General features: G+C 42.5%; 1 protein-coding gene across 4 annotated transcripts in view; it reads right to left on the reverse strand.

Annotated features, from left to right (window-relative positions):
* Positions 1-704: 704 nt before the first annotated feature.
* Positions 705-14,172, reverse strand: part of RARS2 (arginyl-tRNA synthetase 2, mitochondrial) — a 40,803-nt gene continuing 27,335 nt past the window's right edge. For 3 of the 4 annotated variants that reach the window (XM_075046582.1, XM_075046580.1, XM_075046583.1), the window contains 8 exons: positions 13,074-13,150; positions 11,656-11,780; positions 7,386-7,453; positions 7,177-7,286; positions 6,032-6,127; positions 3,193-3,267; positions 2,231-2,294; positions 705-868 (listed from right to left, as the gene is read on the reverse strand). In XM_075046582.1, coding sequence (XP_074902683.1) covers positions 782-868; positions 2,231-2,294; positions 3,193-3,267; positions 6,032-6,127; positions 7,177-7,286; positions 7,386-7,453; positions 11,656-11,780; positions 13,074-13,150 — 702 coding nt within the window. In that variant the 3' untranslated portion in view covers positions 705-781. The remainder of the gene's footprint in view (positions 869-2,230; positions 2,295-3,192; positions 3,268-6,031; positions 6,128-7,176; positions 7,287-7,385; positions 7,454-11,655; positions 11,781-13,073; positions 13,151-14,172) is intronic. The other variant, XM_075046581.1, reaches the window with a different exon arrangement.

Consider the following 14,172-nt stretch of genomic DNA (forward strand, 5'->3'; position numbering starts at 1 on the left):
CAGTGTGCCACCAGAGTGCCGCTCTGGTGAGTCAAGGCTTCGGTGGTGGTGGGCATCGTCAGGCATTTCAGAGGCTGGAGCTGCCACCTGCACCTCTCCTCAGCAGTGTGGTGGCTCAGGGGTGCCAAGCAGCAGCTGCCATGTCTGACTGCGTGTATGGTGCTGAGGGAGCACTGCGGTTCCTCTGCCACCAGCTGGGCAGCAACCCCCCTTCTCCCTGGTCATCACGTCGGCGTGACAGAGGAATGGGTGAGGAACAGGATGTGACAGAGTTGGCAGTTGGTCTTGGCTAATGTTACCAAAGGGCGAGTGCAGTACCACACACAGGAAAAAAATTTCCTGGCAGGGTCTGACTAACCCGGTTTGTTACAGGGCAGCTGTAGCTGTTGTACCACTAGGCATAAGTACACAATGGCAACTGCAGACAGGGAGAACTTTGATCACTTAGGGCAGTGCAGTTAATACCAGTTCCTCTACCAAAAGGATATTATATTTACAAGGGTAAATGCAGAGCAGTTCTCTTTTATGGGAAATACCAAGAAGACTGGTATCTTAAGTACACTATTCCTACCAAGTGCCTGGGAGAAAGTGACTATGACAGCCCTGGCCTCCCCCAAATGGCTGTGCCACACGACCCTTCTGCAGTCGGTGTGTTGGACTGTACAAACCTCCAAGAGCAGACAGAGTTTCCACACTGCATTAGCAATGACACGCAGGAGAGTATTATGCTGAAAAAAATGCTTTTACTAAAGGATGTGACTTCACATTGCATATAGCCTCATTACATTTGAGTTACAGGTGTAATTCCAAGAAGTTTCATTCCGCTGGCTAGAACCAAGCGTGCAGCTTGAAAGAGACAGAGCCTTGCCTGCAAAACAAGAACAGCTGTCAGCTTAACGACATGGCTACAGAACAGGGCATAGTTCTCAGGACAGCAGTTAGGAGCAGTCTGTCAGAGGTGAGAACACTGCCCATGCAGGGCGCTGGGATTCGGACATACGCATAATTGGAGTACTGACTAACACCAGTGCTGGCAGAATTCACACCAGCTGTGGATAGCCCATTGCAGTGTCAACAGAGGGACACTTTTGTCAACCAAGGGAAGCTGGAAAGAGGTCTCCAGCCCAGTCGCACCCTCAGGGCAGAGCGACCAGAGGTGATGCCTGCAAAAGAGCTAGCAATGACTAAAAAGTGAAAACTTTTCATGCGCCACAAGCTGTAACAGCCTGAGGATACTGCTGGAATCCCTCCTCTCACTGTGCCTGGGTTAGAGATGGTCAAGCAACTATGGGCTTCTTTGAAAATTTCACTCATCCTTGTCAATGTCTTAGCTGTTACACAGCTGGCTGTTTGGGAAGGGCTCTATCATCAGCCTTGCTCCAAAAAAATTGTTCTTGAAAGCTGTCACACTGTAAGGGTTTTTTTACAGGATAAGGAACTGAAACTTTCCTTGTAGCTTGGACTGTCTTAGTCCATCTTCAAAGGCAGGAGTACCTGCAGCATCTAAGCTCAAATACAGAGTGCAGCTCCATCAATTCCACTGAATTTTTCCCCCCCCACAACACAGCTCAACACTTGGATGTGACTTCCTACCAAAGTCAGCTAGGTAATTGCTTTTGAAATAGATGAAAGAGAAAATAAGAAAGGCAGTATAATTAGTATATCATTCACTGAGCAGTTAACAGGTCAAACATTGCCTGGGAGATCAGTAGAAAATAATTTGCATCTATGTGGAACTGCATGTTAACAGTTGTCAGCCTCCGTGCTTTAGCTGGAAAGGCAATACAGACAACTTGGGATATGTAGGTGGCAAGCGGGAGGAGACAGATTCAGTTATCTCCTAATTCTCTGTCTTCCCACATAACCACTAAAGGAAACCACCAGAAATTAACGAGCAAGATAAACACTCAAATGTTTACTTTTTAAAAGTTCAGAAGGAAAGGCGATAAGGAAGGGGGTTTGACTGGGTTTGGAGCAGTTGTCCTTATGGAGCATTCTTTTTTGGGAAGGTCAGGCAGAGCAGCCCTCTCCAGCAGGCACAGCCGTGAACAGCAACCCTTGCCTTCCCAAAGCAGTGCCACCCATGGGAGAGCCTGACTGTTGGCTCATGAGCCTGCAGGTGCATATTCACCCCAGTGGTTACACAGCTGGGCTGGCAAAGCCTTAGTGGATCATTCCTTGGGACGCCCTGCACAGGCTCCAGCCACCGCCTAACAACCCGGTGCCATACCTGGGCTAATTCAGGGGCGCTGCCTTTCACAGGAAGAGTTTTATGTGCCACGGCTGCAAGATGGCTGAAATGGAAAGCATGGCGAGAACGGTGAGAACAAGCAAGTCTCTTGACAAGAACAGTGCTACGGGCTACAGAAAGCAGCAGAACTGGAACAGCCGCAACTGCAGCACGCCAGAGACTTATTTCCAACAGCCTCTTTCACCTGGCTGAGGGAGGGTATGGTTTTCTGTAGCCTGCATGCCATCAACAACATATGGCTCATAAAATAAGCCCAAAACATTCTCTCCACCCCCACAATCAACAAACCCCAAAACTGGTCTGGAAAGGTCCTTGAGAGCCTGCCCTGTCATTCCCAAGGGGCAGGATTCCTTAGACAAGTTTCCTTAACTTGTTAAAGCCTTCCCCATACACAGGCTCTACAGCTTCCTCCAGCAAGTCTACTCCTGTATTCCACTGTGCTGTCAAATCAGACAGGTCCCTATGGGGACCCTCCCTATGGAGGTCACATATGCAGTATGACTTACAGTAATAATATGCTTTGTCCATCTCAACACATAGGCTGAGATCAGTGGTTAAAAGCAGTTTGGACAAAATTTCCTAGCTGAAATTTTGAGATTTGAGAGCATATTATCAGCTCAGATCTGCTCTTTGAGATATGATTAGTCCAGCATGATTCTGGGTTCAGACACTGGGTTACAGCCAAGTGATTCTTTTTTCTTGAAAGCAGTTAGTTTCTGAGGAGGCTCCTGGCTCCTTTGTTTCCTGGTTCCAACCTTGATCTCTACTATATTATTTGCTATCCTACTTATACCTTTCCTGCTCTAGAGAAACTGCCCCATAAATTTACATCTTCCCACTGTTATTACTCTTCAAAGCAGTGCAGATTTGAGGGCTGCAAAGCCAGCTCAGGAAGACCTGTCCTTACCAGAGACGGACGCCAGTATTGGCAATCACCTTACCTGAGTGTGAGGAGGTAGCTGACAATGTGCTTGGGTTGCAGATCCTGAGAAGATCTATATAGGACCTCATCATACCTGTGAAGAAAGAAACGGGTTGTGTGGTGTTGAAGTGGTAGGAAGGTGTACTCAGAAAAAAGGCTGATCAGACTTGCTTAAGTCAGAACAAACACACAACCACAACTGCAGAATTAACCAAAATAATCTTCTGAACCAGACCTAAGCCATGTAATTAGCACACAATTGATTGTTTCTTTCTCATTCACTTATTATTGAAGGAGATGATTGCTTCTGCTCCTCTTCATGCAAACACTGTAGATGGCAGAGCTCAGAGAGGCAGGCTATAGCAAACAGAACACAAGAGCTATATTTGCTCCTGGAACATTATGTCTGGATTTACATTTCAACAGTAATTGTAAGTTCCTAGGAGCAAAAAATGTATTAGATAACCAAGGCAGTCAAAATAGTCCCTTAGAGGATGTTGCCTTTAGTAAATGCAGCTTAGAATTTTAAGTAGCTAAAGGAAATATTGTAACATTAGAAAAGACAAAAACAAAGTGGGTTTACATAATCCTGGAATAAAATTGACTTATGTAAGACAGTATTAAACTGGATAGTACAGGCAGAGTCATGGAGATCCATGGTTTTTCTTCGTGTGTTCTGCTGTCCACTTGTGCACATCCTCTTTTTCACAGCTTGCAAGAAGTTACCAGCACTTCTGGGGCCGAATATATTTCAAATTCAAAGTGGGGAGTGGACTACTCCTGGTCTTTGCTCAGCTCCCAGGCCCATCCCCTCCAGCATGCCCAAGCCAAACTTCCCCGAGATCCTCCTCCTTCAAAGGCAAGCTGCGGGAGAACTGGGGAGTGATGTCTGATAATGGGGGTTCAGTGGTCAAGTAAGAGCTATAGCACCAGGGAGGGAGTGTTCCCCATTCCCTTGGCGGGTAAGCTACAAAAACATCTCTTACACATGCATTCAGCAGCTCATCTCAGCCAGCATGCCGCAGGTGGCCACTGTTCAAACAGGGACGGTCACTGCCTTTATACCACTGCGCAACAGATGTGAATAAGACAAAATTAGGGGAAGCTCTGCATTGTCTCAGGGACCACATAGACAGCAGCAGCTGTTGGCTCCTCAGAGACAGCAATGTAGGTATAGAAAAATTACTATTAACTTAACAAGCACCATCAAACAGCCATTAATAAAGCTTTATGAAGCAACAAAGTTGGTATCAAATGAAAGGGCCCTCTTTTGATACCAATTTTGCTGCTTCATGAAGCTGCTGCTTCAGTGTTGGCCTACAACAACTTGTTAGATTATTTTATCAGTTCAATAAGTCCACTTTTGCAGGGATATACATGCTACCTTCAATCTACTATTCATTAGTCTGCAAAGTTAATGGCATTCAGAACTAGTCAGCTAATTTTAAGGGCAAATGTTTGGTAGCTTTTCAAACAGCAGAGCAGAGCCATGAGAAGCGGGCTTCTGACAAGTCAGGATTGTTTATCATAGAAACTTTTCAAGAAGAATCTACTCATGGTGACTCACAAGAAGGACTGAACAGTAATTGTTACTCCTGAAATCATGGGATATCTAAACGTGAGTTTGTTAGCCACTGAGTGCCTGGTCTAGTGGATAACCTAAATACTGCTTTCTACTGAAAGTAAAGGCCCCAGGAGATGTTTCATACAGATTCCATATGGTGTCTGTCCAGACTCAAAAGCCTTTGCAATAAGGAGACCTGAAGCTCTATAAAAACAAGAGCCCTGCAGTGGAGCAACAACCTCTGTTTGGAAATGGACACATGTCTGGGATGCAGTGATCCCTGCAAATCAAACCAAAATACATTAACCCCGTCAGTTTTCACACATAAGACAGGCAGCTATACACTAATTGATAAAACCAAGAATTTCACAAGTTTTCTGTGAAATATAATTGCACTAGATAAATAAGACACTACTAGTCTTTCTTACTTAGAGTGCTGGCTGGTCTTGCTGTTGCTCAAGAGAACATGCAGCATACAATAAACTGCAGGCAGACCTCTTGAGCCAATTACAGTTAACGGTAGGACTCTGCAGCCTACGCTTGCAGGCTGAAAGGTGCCACCTGGGACTCTGGCATGGCTTTTGGAAGTCTGAATTTTAAACAGATGCCCTCAAGAAGGCCTTAGTGTGGCCAAAGAAGTTAACTCTCTGGCACTGTGCAGTGCGCAATGCAGTATACAGGACCTCTCACTAGGAATTCTGAAAGCCTCAATTACTTCCAACTCCATTACAGGCTGCACAACATGGACAACTCCCTTGTCTCTGTATTTTAATTACACGCCTGTGAAATAACGAAAACAGAAACTGTTCAGCTTTAAGACTGATTAATGAAGAACATTACTTCTATTAAAACGTATTAGTTGTGCACGTTCAGTAGCTCTGAAGGATGTTGAGCTACTGAATGTGCATGCACATACCCCATTTCACGTCACCCAGGAGCACTTCCTCTCCCCTTTCCCACATGACAAAAACAGAACAAGAGGAACCAAGCAAATCGGCAGCTAGTATTTATATAGAGCTTAGCATATTTTTCTGAAGACAAGAAGTAATTAAGAGGCTCATGTACACAGAGTATGTTCCAAATACTGCTTTTTCCCTCATGTGGTTTCTAAAGTCCACAAAGATTTCAAGTGAGGGCTACTGTTGGCAATCAGTATGACCCAACAGACAAGCCATTGCCTGAAACAGCCATTTTTCTCTTATGATCGTGCAGTCTGTGCCTGCTCAACAGGCTGGCAACAAATTCAGAATTTTATTTTAAGGGAACTGGTATTTTGAAAGAAAACTAGACAAACCTGAGAAGATGCTGAAGAACAGAGATGGCACCTGGCTCTTGCAAGCACGCCACATTAATGTCCGTTAGCTGCTCATTCCCATGCATCTGTTCTAAACTAAAATGTAAGAATGAAAAACAAACAAATGTTGGATGAAAAACTCTTATTAGCAAAGCTGAACAAGAGAAACAGTAATTTGTGGTTTTAAGAAAAAAAGGGTAGGCATCTTCTGCTCAAGCTGAATGGAACATTGAGACAGACTAGCTGACTTCAACCCATTATAAAAGAATTAAAATTTGTGATAGCTATTCAATATGCACAGGATTAGAGATACGCATGGAAAACAGGCCCAGAAGCTCATGCTAATAGGACTAGGGAGGTAGTCAATACCCTAGTAATGGTACCATAATACCATCAATACCTAGATGATAAGGGAGTACACGAAGAATAGACTACAGAAAGGGATCAGGCTTGCATGCTCTCCCTGAATACCATCTCCTATTACCATTGCCTTAGACAGAATAGCAGGTTGTATGGGCTTTTGGCCTGATGCAGGAAGGTCTCTTACTTGCTTTTATGAAAATACATATCCATGTCTGCATTAAAAATGATCTGAAATATCACTGTAATCGCTAAAACTGTTCAAATGCTTTCAAAATTCTTTTTAGAAAATAACCACACATGTCAGGTCTTTGACCTGAGTCAACAGGAAGGGGTCTGCTTTTAAGCTGGGTTACCAACAGTGGGAAATAATAGAATGTTTAAAAAACCCCACTAGCTACAGTGGTAGCTAAAAACATCTAAGTTCTGTGATTTGGTATATTTTACAAGTACTGGCATTTTGGTTTTGACATCAGTTTTTTTAATCCTAGGGCCGCCATTCTTCATCACTGACACCAAGCACACAGAGAGGCTGTTCCTAGAACTGGGAAAGTACATGGACAGTTAGCTCACACCTGTGGAAATGACGTGGAAATTTCATTTTAATTGGCTTGCTCTTCTGAGAAGTCTCAGTGATTCCTATCATAAACTTCACACCTCTGCTGAAAAAGTGAATGTGTGTCATATTTAGGGAAGGAGTTAACACTACTACTTAACAAAGCAGTAAGTTAATAAGGTTAAAATACATGTCAAACTGTACTTCTGCATACAAACGGTCCTCTTACCTATGGAGTCTGGCATGGGTGTACTGCAAGAACACACCTGTATCTCCACGACTTTGAAGAGCTCGATCCCAGCTAAACTGATAATCAGATGACAGAAGGCCCCGGAAGTCCTGGAACAATAAATTAATGTCACCTAGATACAGCTCTCCATCTCAATTTTTAACTTTTCACAGAAGATGCAAACACCTCTGGAGGCAGCTCAGACTCACCTGAATTATTAGTGCTGCAAGACCAACTTTCTCTGCTGTCTCCATAGGGTCTTCTACCTCTTTGGTTGCTGACAAGAAACAGAGAAAAAGAAATTGTAACTCTGTAGTAGCATAATGACACCCTTGGTCAGACTTGGAAATGCCAATAAAACAGCAGATCTTCCATAACTGTGAACAAGCAATATGGAAATTGTCAGGATGCAATTCCAGGATAAAAATCAAGTCCAGGATAAAAATCTTTCTTAAAAGTTGAGATACAGCTGTTTCAGGTGTGCTTTTCCCCCACTTCCCCTAGTATGTGCAATGCAGATTTTAAGGTCAAAAGCATTCATTACAACAGACTGGATAGACTACACTGAATTCCTCTTCACAATTCAGACAGCCAATCTCTAAGATCAGGAAGAGAGTGACAGGGCAATTCAGATTTTGTTTAAAAACTCCAAGTGATAGGGAGGCATAAATAGCCAAAGAAAAATTCTTCCAATGACTAATGGAGCACTTGGATGTACATTTAGGGAGTATTTACACCATCCACTGTAGATAGCTAAACTGACTGTATTCAGAGAACCTGAGCTGTGAGAATCATAGAATGGTTTGGGTTAGCACAGACCTTTAAAGATCAACTAGTCCAATCCCCCTGGCCATGGGCAGGGACATCTTTCACTAGATCAGGTTACTATCCTCATGCAACTTGACCTTCAACATTTCCAGGGATGGGGCATCCGCAACTTCTCTAGACAACCTGTTCCAGTGTCTCACCACTCTCGTTGTAAAAAATTTCTTCCTTCCAATCTAAACCTACTCTCTTTCAGTTTAAACTGTTGTCCCTTGTCCTGTCACTACAAGCCCTGGTAAAAAAGTCTTTCTCCATCTTTCTTATAAGCTCCCTTTATATAATGAAAGGCCACAATAACATCTCCCCAGAGCCTTCTCTTCTCCAGGCTGAACAACCCCAACTCTCTCAGCCTTTCTTCACAGGAGAGGTGTTCCAGCCCTGACCATTTTCGTTACACTCCTCTGGACCCACTTGAACAGGTCTAAGTCTTTCTTGTACCAGGGACCCCAGAGCTGGACACAGTACTCCACATGGGGTCTCAAGACAGCAGAGTAGAGGGGGAGAATCACCTCCCTTGACCTGCTGGCCATGCTTCTTTTTATGCAGCCCAGGATACAATTAGCTTTCAGGGCTGCAAGCACACATTGCCAACTCACGTCCAATTTTTCATCCACCAGTACCCCCAAGTCCTTCTCAGCAGGGCTGCTCTCAATCCATTCATCCCCCAGTCTGTACTGATATTGGTGATTGCCTCAACCCAGGTGCATGACCTTGCATTTGGCCTTGTTGAACCTCATAAGGTTTGCATGGGCCCACTCCTCAAGCATCCCTTTGGATGGCATCCCTTCCCTCAAGCGAATCAACTGCACCACTCAGCATGATGTCACCTGCAAACTTGCTGAGGGTGGATTCAATCCCACTGTCTATGTCATTGACGAAGATATTAAGCAGTATTGGTCCCAGTACAGACCCTTGAGGGACACTACTTGTTACTGATTTCCACTTGGACATTGAGCTACTGACTCACGTAACTCTTTGGGCACGATCATTCAGCCAATTCCTTATCCATCTAACAGTCCATCCACCAAACCTGTATCTCTCCAATCTAGAGATAAGAATGTTGTGGGGGACTGTACCAAAAGCCTTACAGAAGTCCAGGTAGATGTCATCCATAGCTTTTCCCTTGTCCACTAATGCAGTCACTCCATCATAGAAGGCCACTAGATAAGTTAGGCATGATTTGCCCTTCTTCCTGGGTAGACATGACAAGAGCCTCTCCAAAGCACTCCTGACTAACTTAACTCTTATCATTACAAAAGTCTTAAGTCACTACAAAAGAACTTAAGTCTATCATTACAAAACCTAATTAATCTAGGAGAGTCTAAGAGAGAATGTCCTCGCAACAGCTGCAGAGACATGTCTGCAAAGCTATTTCCAGCTTTTTCACAACTCGAGTGATATTCTTTAGCAGATAAGCAGCATGCTGTTGCGTACAGAAATTCACCAAAGGGCCTGTCTCATTCCCCGTCTCACAGGGAAGTTCACAGGGCCAAGCTGGTGCTCCCATTCATCAGAAGTACAGTAAGATTGCCTAGATAACAGCGCTTTAGAAACTGGATCTTCTGGGAAATCAGTTACTTCTGTTTGGACCCACAACCTTTCCTAGTGAAAAGGTGATGCTTTTGACATATATAAAGCTTTCTATTTTTAAACTCAGATCACAGCGTGCTCTACCAGGGTCTACTCTTCCTGTTTTGTCGCTACTGGAGAGAAAGGAGGCTTCTAATCATAGTCTTTTACAAGGCAAATCTGTTCCACTTTAGCAAAGGCCAAGTGTTTTTTTTTATTGTGGTATATGTAACCTATTAAATTTGCAGAGTTCAGCTTACGATTTGCTGTCCCAGCTGATTTCCCACTAACAGCAGAATATGGAAAATTGCACTGTTCTCTTACAGCACTACTTAAGCTGAAACAGTTTTGCAGTACAATTTTAGTATACTTAGATTTCTGTCTTTTGCTTTGCTATTTCTTTGTGCCAGGTCAGCAAAGCCAACTGAGACAACTTTGAGTAGTTCGTACTACTCATACCTTTGCTATTTACAAAATTCAGAAAGGACTAAGCTTGAAAAATGTGGGGATAGTTCATAGCCCTAAGAAGTCTCAGACTGGCTATTCATTCACAAAGACAAATATATTTAGATTATGTTATTATATTTCATAACTGAGATTTGTTTCAAAACAGAAAAACTGTCTCAGAATTCAGGCTTTTGTTTAGGTGCTTGATAAGACACAAAGCTATCTAAGAGAAAGTAAATCATCAAAGGAAATTGGCATTGTAGAGAGGATTTACACGGACAGGGGATTCATTGAGATTAGTAGAAAGAAAAAGGATGCCAATAATGGAAACTTAAAGAACAGAACTGTGTACAGCTAATAGCAAAGAGTTTATACAAAGGTATTTAACTAACGAACTCCACACAAGTATGATTTTTAAAGCTAGCGTTGGCTGTTAGATGCCCAGCTCTCAAAATCTTTTCCATGACAGTGAGGCATTTTGATGCCACACAAGAGTTTGTAGTATCTTTCACTGTGTATCCAAAAACTTTTCAAACATTGAAGACATTGCTATGAGTCAGGGATTTACAGTTTCTTATTTAGGAAAGGGGAAGTTAGGCAGAAATTCAAATGTAAGGAGGAAAATTTCTACAAGCACAGGTAGAATTTAGGATCTAACGGATAAGCTCTGGGTAATGCTGTAGTGCCTTCTGAACATATTAATTCTTTTAGCTGTTCTTCGGCTTGCTGCTTGTGCAATGGAACATGGGGTCTGTACTTCTGCCGTGTCAGTTCAGTCCAGCATAAAAATAAGTTTACTTTGCACTCAGCTATGATACTAACCTTTAAACTGAAGCTCTAAGCTCCATTCCTCTCTGCAGTAAAACTGGTTTGAACCCAGGGTCACCTTTCTATCATCCTGCCTGCCCCCCTTTCTCCTTGTCCACTCTACAAGCAAAATTATCTGGATTAAAAAAGCTGAGAAGGCAGAGTGAGGAAGATGGACACTACCTAACCTCATCAGTTCATTGATTCAATTCAGCAGCTGACACCAGAAAGCACAAGAGGGGGCAGCATTTCACTGGAAACTACTTGAATCTTTTCTGCGTCAAGAGGAACAGGCTCTAGAGCCACAGTCCGAGGTGCAGACAAACATCCCCTTCAGCAGATTCTGCTGCAGAGCAGTGACCTCCTGGGGACTCCGGAAACAGTCAGGAGGCTGGGAGGATGACAAGGCAGTTATTGCAGAAAAGCTACGGTCAATCTTGCCAGAGAAAACTGTCAGACCTACAAATCCTTTGGATGAAATCTGACTGTTCCTTGAACTCCAGCCCCAACCCCACTATTGACTAGTTTGTCCCTCCAGAAAAAAGCCACTGTTGTCCCCCAAAGGCAGGTACTTCCTTCCCAGTGCAAAAGCATGATGAAATTTCACTGAATGTTAAAGTTTGCAAATCTGTAATTTAGGGAAGTTCACAGAGTTGCAAAGGATTATTTTAACATTGTTTATATTATGGGAGATATAAAAACTGCAGAGATCAGGGCATATCACTGTGATTGATAAGTCTGATGCAGGGAAAAGTGAAAGGTACAAAAGACGACACGTTTCTGATCCACACAGAATATCAAAAGAAATTAATAAGACCTGAAATAGCTAACTTTTTGCAGAAGCCATGTTTTGCAACATCCTTGAGCGAACTTCATTTAAAACATCTTCCAGGAAAATTACTTCTCCTCTCCGAGTCTTCATCCCTTGAACTAGACCAAAAGACACATGCTGGCACCTGTGTTGAAAAGCAGCAGGACCTAAAATTACATTTTAATCAAGAGAAATGTTTGCAGTGTTTGTTCAGAGCTGGATTCTTACCAGGAAACAGCAGTAACAGCTGAATAAATAGTGCTCCAACGTGGGAAGGTTGGTGATATAATCAGTAACTCTCATTTCAGCAACCAAAGCTCCATACTTATTATATAATGGGAAAATTATGATCAGAATTATGATAACCTGGTCATTTGCGTGCTCGTGGGAACCCCTCTTGCTACTAGCTTTGGTACAGGGGACTCAATGCAATAAATTGCAATAAATTGAGGAGAGGCAGGATGTAGACAGATCAAATTACTGTGGCAACACAGATCTGTTAATAAGATTAGAAAGGGAGTCATAATAATTCTATTGTGGCCACATTAAACTAAAAGTGTAATTAATCATTGCTAATAATAAAACATTCATTGCTTCTGCTCACAATAATCCCAAGCATTATTCTGGATCCATAACCTAAGGTAATTTTAGTGCGACTTTAAGCACTGTGAAAGGAGACAGGCTAACATTCCTGAAGGCTAAAATCCTATATTTAACCACAAAAAACATGCAGTCTGTCAGAGAGGAATATGATTTAGTCTGCAGATCCCTTATTGACCTTTGCTCAGATTGCTAACAAGATTGGTAATTACAATGAATAACAGCGGGGATACATTTCCCTACAATAGATACTTCAAGCCTGAAGCATGATTCAAACTCAGATGCAGATCTCTGCTAAAACATCATACTTCAACAAGTAATCGTTTAACATGTGATCACACAATATCCCAGAAGCTATGTCATAAAGTCTCTGAAAGATTGTTTCCCTTTTTCACATCAAGCAGTTACAAAAGACTGTTAAATGAGAGACAGGACTATTTTTCACATCCTGAACACATGGCTATGTCGCCCTTCACAAATAAAGCGGACCAGTAGGAGCGGACATATAGAATGAAAAGGTTGGTGCCAAGGCCCTGAGGCCCACATTGCACACAATTCTGAGGGTTTGTTTTCTTATTTTTCCCTCCTTATTGGACTAGCATTAGTTGGGTCCTACAGGTCAAATGTCTGCTTGCACTGTTCATTAGTTGCATGCCAGCAGCATATCTTGTAGCTTAGTTTGATCCAAAATGCCTACATGAGGTGTGCTACAGCATGGTGGAAAGTGGACACAATCAGGAGACTTTCTTCAAAAGAGCACTCCGCTGAAATTCCAATGTACATATTACCCATTCTTAAAAAAAAAAAAGGTATATAATTAAGATTCATAAATACATACCTTTCTGCCCAGTCATAACCCATGAGCTTCAGTATTTGGAACAAATGTTGAAAGTGATTACTTTGACTTTTATCTGTCTAAGGAATAGAATTGGTGCATATCAGAAAACACTCCAAGTTTGATAAGGATTAGCTTTTAACACACAAACACAACACACCACAGTACTGTGCCAGTAAGCCACTGCAAGCAGAATTAAGACCTATGAAGACAGACACTGAAAAATGTAACAGCTGGAATCTATGGCAATGGGACTTTGTATCTTGTTAGAAAAAGCAATCTACCTTTTCAAAAATTATTATTCCTAGGTCATGAAGGCAAAGCCATGAAGTGAAATGAAACCTTGATGTTCTTTAGTTTCACATAATCTCTGAGGTGCCCATCAAACAGAATGCCTCCATTTTCACTTCAGAACCTTGCTGCTCTTGTTATATTCCCATGTTTTACATCACCAAACTTCAAGGTTCCTTTGGCTTAGAAACAGAACACCTCTTTAAGCTGTCTCTCTCCAAACCCACTAGTTTATATTGTCTCCAGCATGATTTGTGGAGTTTTACATCACAAGTCAGATGCATAATTAAAAAAAAAAAGTATAAATTATCACATTTTCATATTAATGACGCACCTTGTGCTTTCTTCCAATTACTCTCTCCTATGACTTAAAGCAGTTTCCAGTGGCAGTTTATGTCTAACAACGATCTTTGTGTTTCTAGCCACAGCTGTTGCTATGAAGTTCACTTTCCTACCTAGTTGCTTTGACTACACTGCTTAAAGACTCCTTTATCCCTCCTTAAAAAACACTGCAGTGATAACCAAATAACCACTGTTTCCTTATTTGTTTGGTATTCCAAGACAGGGAGTAAGCAGTGAGTGAAGTGCTTATTCCATTTTTTCTCAACTCTACCATTGTATCAAGCCTCCAGCACCTGCCTCCTCCTTCACAATTCCTTGTAACCTGCTCCACTCCTATGTGCCACCTCTCTCTGTGCTGATTCACAAGCAAGGGTGATAAATGGATAGCAGTGGTTGGCATTTCAAACAAGGCCTTCTAAGCTCTTTTCTACGCACCTTGCATATGGGAGAAGCTCTCTGTACCTGTAAC

This window comes from Buteo buteo, chromosome 15, assembly GCF_964188355.1.
Source record: "Buteo buteo chromosome 15, bButBut1.hap1.1, whole genome shotgun sequence".
Classification (NCBI taxonomy): domain Eukaryota; kingdom Metazoa; phylum Chordata; class Aves; order Accipitriformes; family Accipitridae; genus Buteo; species Buteo buteo.